Genomic DNA, 16,651 nt, shown 5'->3' on the forward strand with positions numbered 1-16,651 from the left:
ATGCCTTCAACACCTTGTTAGACACTGTGAAGGAATATAAAAACAAGAAGCTACAATGGGAGAGACAAGATTTATACCATACTAGCAAAATGCAATCTAAGTGTTAATTAGGGGCTGGCCCCGTGGCCGAGTGGTTAAGTTCGCGTGCTCTGCTGCAGGCGGCCCAGTGTTTCGTTGGTTCAAATCCTGGGCGCGGACATGGCACTGCTCATGAAACCACGCTGAGGCAGCGTCCCACATGCAACAACTAGAAGGACCCACAACGAAGAATATACAACCATGTACCGGGGGGCTTTAGGGAGAAAAAGGAAAAAAATTAAAAATCTAAAAAAAAAATTTTTTTTTAAAAAAAGAAAAAGGTGAGAAGTCAAGGGAGGCTTCATGAAGGAGGAGGTGTTTTCTGGGACCTGGAGGATGAGTAGGAACTGGCTTAGGCTGGAGGCAGCTGTGAGCCAAGGTCCGGATGGATTAACAAGTGTGGCATGATTCTCAGACAGTGAAGCAAGGGGCCAGAGCAGAGGATGCGGGGAGAAGAGGAGGGAAATAAAGCTGGATGGCAGAGTGGGGTCAGATTGTGGGGGACTTTGAGATTCAAGCAAAGGATTGAGAGTCAATGTGATAGAGAATGGGGTCCAACTGAACCTTTCTGAGTAGAAAAATGCTTAAAGTGGTATTTAAGATTATCTTGTATGTTTCTTTCAGAGGGAGCAAACAAAGCATCCTGTAAGTTTGCAGGGAAATAATCTCTTTGTAGTTTCAATGGTTTATTTTATTTTATTTTTTTTTAAAGATTTTATTTTTTTCGTTTTTTTCCCCAAAGCCCCCTGGTACATAGCTGTATATTCTTAGTTGTGGGTCCTTCTAGTTGTGGCATGTGGGATGCCGCCTCAGCGTGGTTTGATGAGCAGTACCATGTCCGTGCCCAGGATTCGAACTGATGAAACCGGGCCACCTGCAGCGGAGTGTGCAAACTTAACCACTTGGCCACAGGGCCAGCCCTCAATGGTTTATTTTGGTAAAATGAAATTCTTTTCTTTATTACAAAAGAAATCTATGTTCATAAAGTAAAAATAAAGTCAAGCATAAAGAAAGAAAATTTAAAACATTCAAAACCACATTAACCTTGAAATAAAAACTGTAAATAGCTTGGTCTGTGTTCTTTTAGACTCCTTTTTAATGACCGGGATGGAGACTACTAGCTTTCCACTGAAATCCCTTCTCAAGTGATGGGAGTCAAAGCTGGGACGTGGCCACCCACCTTGAGCTGAATGTCTCAGCCTCCCGTAACGAGGTGTGGCCTCGGGAGGAAAGTCTCCCCTGTGGGGTGTGAGCGGAAGTGAGTGGGACACTTGCTTCAGAAAGAATCTCTGACCCTGCCTCAGCTGGGCGGGCACGTGTTAAAAACAACAGAACCATCAGCGGTCCGAGCCCCTGAAAGTCTGAGTGGAGGGGAGCTGCCTGCTGATCTGGTCCAGCCAACCTGGTCCATCACAGGTGCAAGAAATAAACTTCTAGCTTGTTTGACTTATCACACTTTTGGTCCCTTTGTTATGGCAGCTAACATTACTCTAACATATATGTTTATGTGTATGTATAAATTTTTTTTTTGCAAAACTAGAATTGTACCCTACATGCTGTTTCACTTAACAATACAGTGCATCAATAGATATCTTTCTGTAATTCTTTCAATCTTATTTTGAAAAATTTCACCTCTACAGAGAAGTTGAAAGAATAGTACAGATAACACTCATTACCCTTTACCTTGTCAATTTGCTTTCTCTCTCTCTATATATATTCTTTTTCTGAACAATTTCAAAGTGATTAGACTTCGTGATACTTCACCTAAATACTTCAATATGCATCTCCTATCAAAATAGACCTTCTCCTACAAAGCCACAATACCATTAACTCACCTAAGAAAATTTAATAGTTCCATAACATTACTTAATATATATATTATACTATACTATATATAGTAGTATATACTATAGTATACATAGTAATATACTATATATATATATGTGTGTATATATATATACAGCAGAGCATATTCCCAACAAATTGTCCCCAAAACATCCTTTTAGCTGTTTGTATGATCTATGATCCAATCAAGGTCCGTGCACTGGATGCAGTTATAATGTCTCTTCAGTCTTTAGTTCTCTGTCTTTTTTGCTTTTTCATGATTTTTATTGTTTTGAAGAGTCCCAGCCTCACAGAAGGTCTTATGTTCTGAATTTGCTTGTTTCCTCATAATCAAATTCTGGTTAATCATTTTGGCAGGAATATTCTATAGATGGTGTGGTGTCTTTTACAACATCACGCCAGCGCCTAACAATGCTGTTTGCTCTTAGGGTGAGGTGGTGACTGCTAGATCTCTCCAGCTTAAGGCTACGTTCTCCCCCTTTGTAATTAGAAGGTCATCTATGGGGCGATTCTTTGACACTGAGTAAGCCATTCATAAACAACAATTTACTCAGTGATTTCAGTTATCTTTTGGTGTGCTTTGCCCAAATTGATAATTACACTGGGGTAGCAAAATGATGATTTTTCAAATTCTAGCGTTTCTTCTACAATTATTAGCTGACATTCTTCTCTAAAAAATGTTCCTTTCCCCCCAATCTTTCTTACTTATTTATTTAGCATTGTGGTGTCAAGGGTATATTTTATTCAGTTATCTCACCACATCTGTATATGCTCAAATTGCACCAAAAATGGTGTGTAGGAGTCCATTCAAGTTGGCTCTTTGAGTATTTGAGCACTTCTTTGCTCTCTGATTCAATAAGATCTCATGGCTTCACCTTGCACTTTACCTGCCTCAGACCTGAAATCAGCTATTTCTCCAAAGTTCTGTTCCTTTTAGTTGACAATGGTATTTAGAATCAATATCTGCATGCTAGGTGTGTTCACTGCTACTGGAGTGACATTGTTCATAAGTCTTCTCAATGGAATTAATTAGAAACATGTAATTAAAAAATCATGAGTTCACAGCAATATTTTTAATTAAAATTTAACACTGTGTGAGGTTTTTCCTTCCTTTCTTTTATTTTATATTTCTATCTTTTTTCTCACATTTAAAATATTCCTTAATTATATTAATATATTTATTCATTTGTCTTACTCTGCAATAAACATGAAATAATTTTGGAATTACAATACAAATATTACTCTACGAAAAAACCCGCTCAGTAAGGTTTATTCTTTCTCAGCAGTTCTCTTTCATTTTAGAATATATTCTTCATTGTATGCATCTATCATAATTCTTTTTGTTGGTCATGTACATTGCTTCCAACTTTTTCCTATGATAAATAGTGTTATGATGAATATTCTTATATATTTATGCACATCTTTAATCATCTCTTTAAGTTCCCCAAAGTGGGAATTTATATTAGTAGTTAAAAACATCACAAAAATTTAAAATTTTTTGTTCCCAGATTGTCCTCTAGGAATATTGTACCAATTCACGTTTTCAAATGTATGTGAGAATGCCAGTTTCTACATAACTTTTCCAACTATTATCTTTTTTAAAAAGTCTGTCATTTTGGGAGAAGATTATAATTTTAATTTGTAACTTGTAGTAACTTTAATTATTACACAGTTTATTTATCTCATCTATTTGGAATGTATATTCCACCTATTTCTAAAAGGGTCTGAGATGACTTAAAAGTTGAACTCAAAACAGTTTAAACAAATGGAACAAGAAAAGGCAAAACCAATTTATGGTGAAAACACTCGGAACAGTGGTTGCCTCTGAGAGGGACAGAAATTGACTAGGAAGGGGCATGAGGAAATTCATGGGGTGATGGAAACTTGATGGGGGTTTGAGTTACAAGGTTATGTGCATTTGTCAAAACTCATTAAATATTACTCAAAATTTGTACAATTCACTGCAGATAACTTTTACCTCTAAAACAAAAACTGGAAAGAAATATGAACAATCTAAAGCACCAAAACCATAAACAAATATTCAACTCTAGGTGATGATGTGCATGCTGAAGTTTTTAAGGGGGGCAGCGTATTAAGTCTGCAACTTACTTTGAAATCCATCAAAACACAAAATGGATCAATGGATGGATAGATGGATAGATAAGTGATAAAGCAAACATAGAAAATGCCAACAACAGTAGAATCTCAGTAGTGGGCATATGGATATTCATTGTACAATTCTGTCAACTTTTCTATATGTTCTGAAGCTCTCAGAGTAAAATATGGGGGGGAGGTGAAGCAGAAATATAGATATATAGATGTTGTAGAGCTGCTGGGATAAACTAGGCACTTTGTGGGAATGCTACTATTAATGAAATAAATGTCATTAGATTAAAAAATTGTTCCCTTCATGATATCATGTGGTAACAATGAGAGATCAGTGATCCATACAGGAAAGTCAATGTAAGATCAATGTTAAAAAATACGTCTTATCTTACACTTGGTGCTCTAGGATGAGCATAGAGCGATACTAACAGGGAACCTCCATGGAAAAGGTAACGTAACTACATATGTTGGGATATGAGAATGATGAGCAGAACAAAGACTTTGCCCCTCCAGAGCCTACAATCTAGGTGGGGAGGTAGATCATTTAAATAATTATTAAATAAATGTAAAATTGTAAGTCATACATTTTTAAAAAAGAAAATTATGGCAGCCATAAGAAGCTAGGATAGAGGGGTCTGGAGACAGTTGAGGGAAGAGGGTAATCAGGGAAAACCTCTCTGAGGAAGTGACCTGGGCTGAGATCTAAGACATGGTGGGAAGGTGGGGTGAGTGTTGCAATAAGAGGGAACAGCATGTGCAAAGACTCTTAGCAGGAGGTGGCCTGGCATGTAAGAGGACCCAAAGCCAGTGTAGATGAAGCATAGAGCAGCTCCTGCAGGGCTTTGCTGGCTACATGATGGATTTGGGTCCCCATTCTAAAAGTCACAGAAAGGCACAGAAGGGGTTTAAGAAAGCAAGTAAAGTGATCCATCTGAGTTCCACTTAATATCACTCCACTTGTGGTGTGGAAAGTGGGATTTGGGGCAGGAGCGGAAGTGTGAAGACTTGTTCGGAGGCCTCTGCAGTAACTTAACTGGGTTAGCAGAGAAAAACACACAGATGGATCAGACAGATAGTGGAGAAGTAAAATCAATAGGACTTGGTAATGAATTGATTATGAGGGTAAGGAGGAGAGAAATACCACACAAAGGAAGAAAGAAGGGTCAGGTTGGGAACTTTAGCATCAAGCCTGTTGGGTTTGAGGTGTCTCTGAGACATTCCAGTAGAGATATTGAGTAAACAGTTGGATATTCAGACCTGGAGATCAAAAGTGGGATTTGGGTTGGAAAGGCAGATTTGTCGTTGGCAAATAATATCTTGACTTTGGCAGTTAAAATCTTGACGACATAACCTAAGGAGAATGTACAGAGGAGACCTTTTTGGGGGTGGGTCATGAACTTGGATGGGAAAAAAATTACATCGTTATTTCTACTAACCTCTAACTGAAATTTAAGCATATCTTTCATTTACAAATGCAGGCAACAAACCACAGAAGTATTAGCAGGACCTGTGATTTTGTCACCAATAGAAATCACAGATATTTTCACATTTCATTAAATTAGTTGCGGATGTCTCAAAATACCCTTTACGCCTAACACTTGTTATTTAATGTGTTAATAAAGAAGCATGTATATTACCAAATGAGATTTCTAAAAATGTTTTGACGACTAAATCAATAAAAGTGTTTCCTTTGAAATCTTATGTATCTTATTTTATGCATTTGAAAATATTATTCTGAGAAGAGGATCTAGAGAGTTCACCATATTGCCAAAGAGGTCTGTGATACAAAAATAGGACAAAACCCCCAAGTGTAGAGTGAGAATAGAGCCAAGCCTCGAGGAATTCCAGGACTCAGAGCCTGAGTGGAGGAGGATGAGAAGCAGAGAATGAGGAGCTGCCTCAGACACAAGGGAGGAAATCAGGAGAAGAATGTGGCTTTGCAGAGGCTCAGGGATGCAGTGTTTTGAGGATGGAGTAGCTGGGTGAGTCAGAGCTGCCGAGAGGTCAAGCGCGGTGAGGACTGGAAGAGACCTGCCGCATTCAGAGATGTGGAAGTCATCTGACGAAGAGCCGTTTCTGCGGAATGACGAGTGTGGAAGCCAGATTGGAGTGGGTTGAGGAGTGAGTAGGAGGTGGGGAAATGGAGTCAGTCAGTGTAAATAATTCTTCTGAGAACTTTGGCTGTGAAGGAGAAGAAACAAGAGGAAGGGATGTGGGATCAAGGGCTGTTTTGGGTTTTTTTTGGTAGGAGACCTCAGATCATGATTAAATGCTGAGGGGAGTGCTCTGAGAGTCAGAGATGCAAGCAGGGGAAGGATGATGGACGGAGGAATGGTCCTGAGGAGAGCAAGAGGGGGATCCTAAGGACAGGTGGAGAGGTGGGAATGAGGGGAGGGTGGTGCGGAAGGAAGGAAGAGGGTGGGCTGGGCAGCAGTGAGCTGAGGAAGCTTCCACCGGAGGACCACTATGGTGTAGGGCAGAAGAGAGGAGGGATTGAAGATTGGGGAAAGGGAAGAAGATTTGAAGTGGAAGAGAGAGTTGACCAGAGCAACTGGGCAGTATTAAGGAGTTCCAGGAGGTTGGTGGCTGTGACCTTTCAATGGAACCATTTTTCAGTTGGGTGATTTTTCTCCATAAGCAGCCAGTGGCCTGGGTTGTGGGTCCAGAGACCACAGATGGGTGAGATTTTGCCGGAGAGATGCGAAAAAAAGAGTAAGGGTAAGGGAGTTATTAAGAGGATCAAGCACAGAACCTAGGCTGCTTAGGAAGGGAAAGTCAGTACAGAGGGGCAATGAGAGTGCAAAGGGAGAGGAACAAAGGGCCAGAGGTTCCTAAGAGGAGGAAAACATGTCGTTGTAGAGGTGGTTGAGCAGGAGAGCTGGGAGGCTGGTAAGGATTGGGCAGTTTTGGAGTTGGAGTCCTTTCAGTTGATGACACAGTCTAGGATGTGCCCTTATGGAGGGTGGTAGAATGGAATGGAGGAGGCCACTTACGATGCATCTGGAACTGAGAAGCCAGGGTGTGGTGGGATTATCCAGGTGGATGCTGAAGTCATCTCAAATTGTGGCAGGAGATCAGGAGATGGGATGGACAGAGACCAAGCCACTGCCAGTCTTCACTGAATAAGGGGGAGTGGCCAGGAGACTGAGGTGGATGAGGAGGGCAAGAACGGTGGAATAAAACAGCACGAGATTCAGTGGACTAGCGCCTCTAACAGAGCCTGGGGAGCAGTGGTCTGGGAGCAGCATGGGGGAGCAAGAAGGGCCCCCACCCCACTCCACCTTCTGAGCCTGAGCAAGGGGTGCACGAGGGATATGAACAGCGCCCCCTAGGGAGGGAAACTCTGAAAAGAGGCCTGATGCACATTTCCCGTGCTGCAAGGATACTGGACGGCTCACCCCTTCCCAAATGAGCCCGTCCTTCCTTGACTTAGGTTCTTCCTTCCACCTGTAATGTCCACCCTACCTCAGCTCCCCATCCCCACTTCCAGCTCCCCAGATCCTGCCCTCTGATCCACGATGCCTTAAGATCCAGCAGAAAATCTGTATCCTTTATGAAGCCTTCCCAGTTTCCCCCTTGCCTTCTTGTTACACTCATCAGATACTGTCTCGAACTGTGGGCATTCACATAACATCTTATTTCACCAGCACTGTGAACCAGGCAAGGGTTGGGGCACGCAGGTTTTATTCATTACTATCTCCCTACAGCACCTGACACAATGTCTTGGACACAAGCGATTTATAATTCCTTAATGAATAAAGCAACATAAAAACAAACCAAAAGAAGGTTTTAGAATGACATGTTGTACGTTATAAATTATAAATTAGGTTTAATGCAGGTATGCACCTGAGTAATATTTTGTAACTGAAAAAACTTAAAATTTTTTAATTTAAAATTTTGACATCTGAATTTTAATTGGTTTTTTTTTTTAAAGATTTTTTTATTTTTTCCTTTTTCTCCCCAAAGCCCCCCGGTACATAGTTGTGTATTCTTCGTTGTGGGTTCTTCTAGTTGTGGCATGTGGGACGCTGCCTCAGCGTGGTCTGATGAGCAGTGCCATGTCCGCGCCCAGGATTGGAACTAACGAAACACTGGGCTGCCTGCAGCGGAGCGCGCGAACTTAACCACTCGGCCACGGGGCCAGCCCCTAACAAGTTTTTTGGTTTTAAAAATTAAAACCATTTTTTAACAGGGAGATTTTAATAAAATGTAGAAAACCGAAATACATAGCACTACATAAAATGAGGAAAAGCCACTTTATTATAATCTTCCCTCATGCAATTTCTGAGCTACTGAGTCCAATTAACACAGGGAACTCTTTGGGTCAGAGGCCACCAATTCTCGCGCCGACAATTTCACTGAGCTGGGATAACAATTGGTGTTTGTATCACCCAGCTGCGTGGCAGAATCACCCAGGTGGAAGGACTGACTCTAGGTTGTCTTGCTTATCTGCTGAAAAAGGCACGACAACATTCTGGAAGCAGCGGCAATTTAAACTGACAGTTGCCCCATTTTACTGCCATGGCCTATTTTAAAATTACCTAGTGGAATTCAGACAAAGCACAGAAATGAAGGAGAAAGGAAGCATTGCTGGCTTTGCTCCATTAATGCTGTTGAAGGCTCTCTGGCACCTTGGTTTGCCCATAGAGGGGCATCCACACCAGTTATTCCAATCAATCTATAATCTAATCGTAAAAGAAATATCCACTTCAGTCTGGTGAGTTATCTGGAAGAATATTCAACCACAAGACGATCTCTGTTACAAAGTACAAGTGAGCCCTGGGTCAGCTTTGGGCTGTTCGGACTTTCCTCTGTTCGTGGAGAGCTGCAACCCAGCCATTCTTATATCTTTGTGTTCTTGCCTAATTGTGACAAAAGCTCTTACCCAGAGTTTTAAGGAAGCCATCTGTCCCTTTGTAGAGTGGTATGCCAGGAAAAGAACACTCTCTTTAGCTGGTTACTCTGGTCACCACCAGTGTGGAGGTTTCCAAACGGTTGATTGTAACTGACTAACCTTCAAGCCCAAATTGGCCATTGCACATTGGCAGCCTCGCCAAACTCCCTGTCTCTCAATAATTTCAAGCCAGGTCAGGGAGCATTCTCCACTCCGAGTAACAGTATCCCCTTTCTTCTCGCGCTCAGGGTGAGAATTCCTATTCTGGCTGTTATGGCTGTATCACTATGACTTCAACATACGCACATCCCTGAAACATTCATTGAGCTCCTGTTATGCGGTTGACATTGGAAATACAACAATAAACAGCACCTGCTCTTGAGCAGCTCCCAGACTATGGGAGGAGGCAGACAGGAAGATGGACCTCAAGGCTGACTTGAGCTTAGAGGGTGTTACGGGAATACAAAGAAGGGACCAGGACAGTCACCTGACCTCCAGGAGAAGCTCTGGAAACTCTTCCCAGGGAAGATCAAGGGCCTTGAGCACCTTGCTAAGATATTTGAACTTGGTCTCAAAGATAATGGGGAACCACTAAAAATTTTTTAGTAGTGGAGTGACGTGATCCAATTTCCTTCTAGAGGGATCACTCTTTGTGCGGCCTGGAAGACTTGCTGGAAGGGGTGAGGGAAAGGCAAAATGACGGGGGGAACGAATCCTACAACAATTCAGGCAAAAAAACCCCACAGGGCCCTGCAAAGGGAGGCGCTGGTGGACAGGTTCAAGAGAGAGGAGATAAGACAGTCCGGCTCCGGGGTCTGATTGCCGTGAACTGTGAGGAGAGCAGAAAGAGGAGGAGTCTAAGATAATTTCCAGAGTTCTGGCTTGAGGAGAAATCAATTCAGTCGAGGAACCAGTTTGAGGGGAGCAGATGATGCATTGAACATCTTGAGTGTGAGGCGCTCGTGGGACGTGCCACGGTGAACAGATCAACAGCTAAAATGGAAAAGAAGCTCAAATGAAAATTCCCACAGATCCTCCATCGTCAAAACGTGGGCTGCACATTCCCTCTCCATGACATTTCAGGCTTGAGATGCCATGCGCAGAGCTGCGTTATTACTCAGGTACACCTCGAGGGCGCAGAGTCTGAGCTGGAGTCAAGAGGGAGGCTGTGACAAACACCACACCAGGTGTTAGAGATGACTCACAGCCTCCCAGGGTGGGACCCTCTGGCAGTTAGAACTGGTGAGCGCATGTGTGACCTGCCTCGTCCGCACACAACTGCCTGGGGCCAGAAAGACAGGCGGCCCAGCCCACAAGGAATCCGACAATGGACAAGTAGAAGTTAGAGAAAATTAAAACCGTGACTCACGGAGCGCACATGCCATGTGCTAAGCTGTGGCTGCTTTCATGACACCGTTAAGGGTGTTGGTAGGTTGACATTGACAGATTAATGGGAGAACAACTCCCCGAGAGCCATTTGAAAGAGGAGAAGCTGAAGGTTTCACAGGCAGGGTAGGCTGAATAAATAGGTAATGAAAGGAGTCATGCAAATATACCAGGTCATAGAAAAACACAAAATGCAAATGGAGACAGCCTTCACGGACAGCTGAATCACCATCCGAGAGCTGACATTTGCAAGGAGCTGCAGTATGCAAAGCACTGAATTGTGGCTTATGCAGGGCCAGTTTCTGGGAAACAAAATCCCTTTCTGGCCCATGGGGTCTTGTTTTGCCTTTTGGATTTGACCACAGTCTGGAGTAGCGCTGTCCTATAGAACTTCCTGCCATGATGGAAATGTTCTATATCTGCGTGGCACAGTGAGGCAGCCACGGACTGCATGTGGCTGCTGCGCATATGAAATGTGGCCAGTGAGACTACGGAACTGAATTTTTCATTTAATTGTAATTAATTCAAATTTAAAGTTAAATTGCCCCACGTGACTAGTGGCCACTGTATTGGACAGCACAGTTTTAGACTTCTGCTGCCCTCAGGTACAGATGGACATTCTGACTTTTTAAACCACTGCAGGTTACTTGAAAAGGCTTTATTTTTTATTTTAACCTCCAAAGTTTGTGCAGATTATTATGGACAAAACAATTAAAATGTTTGTGTTGGGTAACCGCCTTCACTCTTAAGCTTACCTGGCTTCCTGGGCGATTTCGAGTGATCTCACTGATGTAAACATCCCAGCCAGCCAGGCCTGAGGCAGAGCCAGCTGCTGCCGGAGTCAGGTTAACTGCCTATGCCTCCTTCCAACATAAGGTTGGGTCCTTGTGACCTGGAATCTAAATATTTAGTTGCTTGGTTGCTGATGGTGAAAGGAATAATCCTATTCCTGTTAGCAGAGCAAACGGTGCTCTTGAAAAACTGAGAGCTGATCTCCACCTTCTTTGCCAGTGAAGTAAATGGAAGTAAATGCAGTGACGTGTCCTCAGTCCTTGAGCTCTGTGCCTTTGGAACAGTGTCCCTTCCAGCAAGGATACAGGATTTTGGAAGATGAGAAGGGATTTTCTTCATAAAAGGTTGCTGCCCGCCCCGCCCCGCCCCAAGTCCTGGGCGAATCATTTTCATCAACTTCTGTAGGGAAGTCAGGGCTCCTGTCCTTTCTCTGTAAAGGTTTGAGAGGCTGAAATATCCTGGTGCCCCTGTCAATCACAGCACGCCCCTCTAGACCAGCAGCTGTCCTAGGGCAGCTTGTGAAGGAAGGACGCTGTTTCCTCCTTATATCGAGAAACTGCTGTGCTTTTAGTCCATTAAATCATCTGACTTTGGTTTATGTAGACTGCTGTTTATTTCCCTGTTAAATTCTAATCTGATTAAATGGTTCACAAGGTTGTATATAACTTTGAAAGGGTCTAAAATTAAGTTGCTACATTAGGTTGGCTTTTGGAAATGTGGTCTGGGACCTCACTGAGGTGAAAGAAGGTTTTCTAGAAGCTTCAGAACCTGCTCCTCTGCTGATATCTGTTGGAGCATCATTTGCAAGAATAGACGGACAGCAAGGCAATTTATAGTGTAATCTAACGTTAGTAGGACACTTAAGAGTCTCACTCCTTCTCACAATGATCCCACGAGATAAGCATAATAAGTACTTCCTTGATGGGAAATTGAAGTGCTTAGAAGCAAAGTGGTTTGCCTGAATTCACACTGTAATGAGGGACAGAGCTGGCCCTTGACAATAAGTGTTCTTTCTACTGTGTCACATGACTAACTTAAATGTATTTAGGAGGTATTGCTTTAAGAATATCTCAGCACAGGCTTGATTGTTATTGCTTTATCCCGGACTTAGATTTAGCACAACCTCTGCCTAACAGTGGTTAAAGCCACTGGGGGTAGCAAGGAGGCTGTGCCATGATGGAGTGGCCACCGCGTTAACTGTGCTTTTGGGCGTCTGCCCCCTTCTAGACAGGTGTCTGGAAATGACAACAATGCTGGATCTGTTCCTTGAGAGCAAATGCCTCCCTTGTTCCAGGCCCATCAAAACTGTGACAATCTGAGACTGGGTTAAGGAATGAACAAGTGATGGAAACTGCAATACAAGCGTCAAAGCTCAGTGATGCCATGCTTCACATAGTGACTGTACAGTGGAAAAACGTCCACGGATTAAGCAATCCACTTTCATTCTACCCACTCAATCAGAGAATGAACTTGCCTTCACAAATCCGAGCCAAAATGTTCCTTAGAATTTTCAGCCACAGCGATCTCTAGAAGGAAATTACCCAGAGGAATGTTCTCCTAGGGAGGAGGGCTTTGGCTGGGTTTACACCGTCTCACTGAGCTGTGTCTTTCCCTTGCCCCTTTCTGACGGACTGAGGATCTTTCGTAACTCTAGTGCCTGATGTGACATTCAATACACTGAACTCTGGAAATTGGATCAGTCTGGCCTGAGTTCTCCTTTGGGAGGTGTTGGCATTCTTATTCACAGCCTCCTCTGGGAGACCAGCTTCAGGACCTCCCTGGCATTGAGGACCCTGTAGAAAGAGGTTCAATAACTTCTGCATTCCCTTTGGATTCAAGATACAGCAGGGCAGGCCCAGACAATAAAGGTTGAAGAACGACCAGATTTTCATAGAAATTTGGGTAGGGGTCCAAATCTAGGAGGGGAAATCTCCAAAGCAACCCAGATCCTGCGGACTGAAGATTTTGGAATCGGGTTTGAGTCTCCTAAGGAATCTCTGGCTTCATTCGTACCATGCAAAAGTCGGAGGACTGAGCCAGGAGGGGTGGGCATTATGAGCACACAAGTCAGATGGCTATTGAGGGCGATGCCTTCAGTGACATTTCCTCTCACCTGCCCTCCCTGGGTTTTTGTATCCAGAGGCAAATCCTCCAGTACCCCCCAAAGAATATCTGTAACACAGAGAGCAAAGCAGAGGTGAATTCCACTGTGGAAAATTCCAATTTTGTTACTGTTCTTGATAGAGAAGATGCGAGCTGGAAGGCACTTGTACAGTCAAGGCCCAAACCCTTGGGGTATCATTTCCAGGAAAAAATTAAGATTAGACAAGTAATGTTGTTTTGAGTTCTCTGACATACTGAGGTAGGGTGACATAGTGCAAACAAAAAATCCTGTCCTTATATTTTCGAATAGAAATTGCCAGTTTTACGCATTTTGCCACATATTCTTGTCTTTATTCCATAATTACTTTTACATATACAACTATGTCCTTTTTAAAATGTGGTCTGAGTGTTTTGCAATGATGATTTAAAGAATGAATAATTTTTATAGCAGGAAGAAGAAAACTACAGGAATCTGTCACCAGCTTGTCCCCCAGACAAAGTTTGTGGAGAGGAGCATGAAAACTTCAAGTCCTAGAAAATCCCAAATGCATGAGTATTGCCACACAAAATGGCCGTGAGTACGCACGTGAGACTGCATGAAAACCGAAGAACTCAGCTGCCCATTTGTTTAGTAACTCCAATCTAGGAAGATTGCTACATGCTACTCTTTGACTGAAATGACATCACATTTTTTATCTGTCCTTGATTTTTGTTTCTAAGTGCAAAAATGTGAGAAATTATCTTAATGCCAAAAATGTGTTGTTCTGGCCAAACTAGGTTTAATTTTTGGATTAACCTCACTCCCTGAGTTTAATCAGCAGCAGGCATTCTATTTAGTCCTTGAGTAACAGGAAAAGATCGAAGCCACGTGTTCTCGGTGCTGCCAATATTGTAAGATGGTCTTTTTCACCTTCAGACTCTAGGTGAAATATTTTCTCGTGTGATTTTATGTTCCTTAATAGCAACTGGAGATCTCTCCCACGGCTACATCTGCATCCATAAACATCAATCATGCCGTTTTAAGGTGTCCTTTGAACATTAAATAACCGCAGCGTGAACATCCTAGATTAAAGAAGAAATCCCAAGAAGAACTTGATTGATATCAGGTATCCCGGATCTATCTCAGGGATCCACACCACAGATAGCATAGAGAGAACCCATCCTCGAGAGTGTATTTCAGGCATGAAATATTAAATAAGAATTCATAAAAGGCACATTACTCATCTTAAATCAATTCACCATGCTAACAACCAGTGTTGAATGCAGCTTGTGGTATTTGGTGCTTACACAGGTTAAGTAAAATTCTTAAGCAGATGAAATCTTAAACATGAAATATGGTTGTCTAGCTCAGTGAGCACCCTCTCTGGGGTCAGGCTGCCTGGAATGGAATCCCACTCTAGCACATGCTGGCTGAGAAACCTTAGGGAAAGTTACTTTTCTAAGGCTCAGTTTTCTCATCTGTAAAATGAGGCAAATATGTATCGATTTATGAGACTTAAATAAGCTAATATGTATAAAGTGCTCAGCATAGTGCTGGAATGTTGTAAGCACTCAGATAATGGTACCTAATACGATTATCATCATTGAACTATATTATATTGGTCTTATTTATTATCATCCTAGACAAAATATTTGAACAATTGCTAGTTATATGATTCAGTTATTACTGCATTTTACTCTATTCATTTAAAATAAAAACTAGACTCAACAATGCAATGGGTTAGACTATAGGAAAGAAGAGTGAGGCCCAAGCAGGGTGAAGAGGGAAGGTCACATAAAAGAGGAGTGGCCGGCGTGGTACCCAGAATGGGAGCTCCTGACCCCGTTGCTCCCTTCCCTGACCTTTAGGATTCTTCAACATCAGCTTTTCCCTAAGTAACATACACACCCACCCACCCACACCCCCTCCCCCCGCACACACACACTCACACACACACGGCATCAGGATAATCTCTCCCAAAGGTCTAAGTACCTGTTTGGAAGATGACCCACTTGAAAACCTAGATCTCTCAAAAGTTGTCTCTTGCCCCCCAGGTTGATCCCGTTTCTTCTCATTTGAGTCTCTCCTGCATTCCTGTCGTCTCAGACAAGCCTGGAGAACAAAAAATCTTTCTTTATCTTAGATCTACAACTAGCTTTGGTAACTTGATGCTTAATTCCTATTGTGAGGAACACAAACTACATGGTGTACATCTCCCAGTGTTTTCCCTTTGCCCAAAATGCCAGGTCAAAAATGTTAGTTATCGCTTTAATAAATACTAAGAGGCACATTGTCAGGGATTTACCCGACAACTGCCTAGATAGAAAGGTAGTACCTAATGCACTGTATTCACTGCTCCGCCCTTTCTCATTCTCTTCATAGCTCCTCCCTCATATTCACCTCCACTCCACTCTATTCCCTAGGATTGCACCCTAGTTACAGGATAGGAATTCTCAGACATGAGAGCTTAGCACATGGTGTTCCTTCCACTTGGAATGCCTTTTGCTGATCTAAACCAGCTCACAGCATCTCTTCGCTGTAGTTTTCCTGACTCACTACTCTTCCCTGGGCTGAATTCATACTCCTTTATACATACAGAGCTTGAATCATGCAATGTTTTCCTACTGCATTTAGTTGTTCTGTTTTTGAGCCTGTTTCTCCTGCTGATCAGTAAGAACTCCGAGGGTAAGGACCACCTCTTATCTTTTGAATCCCCCAGCATCTGGCATTTACAACATTCAATGTTAGTTGAACTGCATTTTTGTTTTGGAGGGAAATATCAATCCCCAAACGCAAAAAATAGAAATAAAATGACCAACAAAAATGATTTTCCATTTTTTAAAATAAAATCTAGCATCAAAATATTTCTCCTCCAGTATTGAGACTGAACAAACCCAAGGATATCATGTGCTGTGGGGGTTTCAAATGATATTTTAGATACTCCAAAATACTTATACTTCTCAGAGCATTTGTATGGATCCAGTGATTGGAATCATCTTTGCCCTGCCAGAGCCAAATTACCCACTGTCATACTCAGGAAATGCAGCATAAAGATCAACAATATTGTTTCTAAACGAGACCTGAAATTTCTCCCTTCCTGGCTGGGATTAGAAAGAACAGGTTCCTTCGCATTTTTCCCTCTGTCAGCAAATGCATCTCCTTCCTTGATGTAGAAGGACTTGCCAGAATTTCACGCCAGGGGGAAAGCCTAATATACTCCAAGGTTAAGAATAGAAATGACCTGATATTAAGAAAACATTTCCCACTTGGCACTGGGAACAGAGTCAGTCACGGTGCGCTTCACAACTGAATTGCAGGGGAAGCATTGGCCTCCGGGCTCATCACAGTGGCCAGGTGGTCACCTGCAGCAGGTGGAGTCCTGGATTCCCAGGAGAGAGGTGCTGTTTCATCCCACCTTGCTTGGAAAGGGAGAGCACTCCAAAATGGTGTGGGTTTTTTTTTTTTCT

At 42.6% G+C, this 16,651-nt stretch overlaps 1 protein-coding gene across 1 annotated transcript in view; it reads right to left on the reverse strand.

The window, feature by feature from the left end:
• The window catches only part of MARCHF10 (membrane associated ring-CH-type finger 10), a 42,293-nt gene that overhangs the window by 12,863 nt on the left and 12,779 nt on the right, over positions 1 to 16,651 (reverse strand). The window contains exon 3 of the mRNA XM_046677079.1: positions 15,177 to 15,296. Within this exon, the coding sequence (XP_046533035.1) occupies positions 15,177 to 15,296 (120 nt within the window). The remainder of the gene's footprint in view (positions 1 to 15,176; positions 15,297 to 16,651) is intronic.

Source organism: Equus quagga, chromosome 11 (assembly GCF_021613505.1).
Source record: "Equus quagga isolate Etosha38 chromosome 11, UCLA_HA_Equagga_1.0, whole genome shotgun sequence".
In the NCBI taxonomy this organism is placed as follows: Eukaryota; Metazoa; Chordata; class Mammalia; order Perissodactyla; family Equidae; genus Equus; species Equus quagga.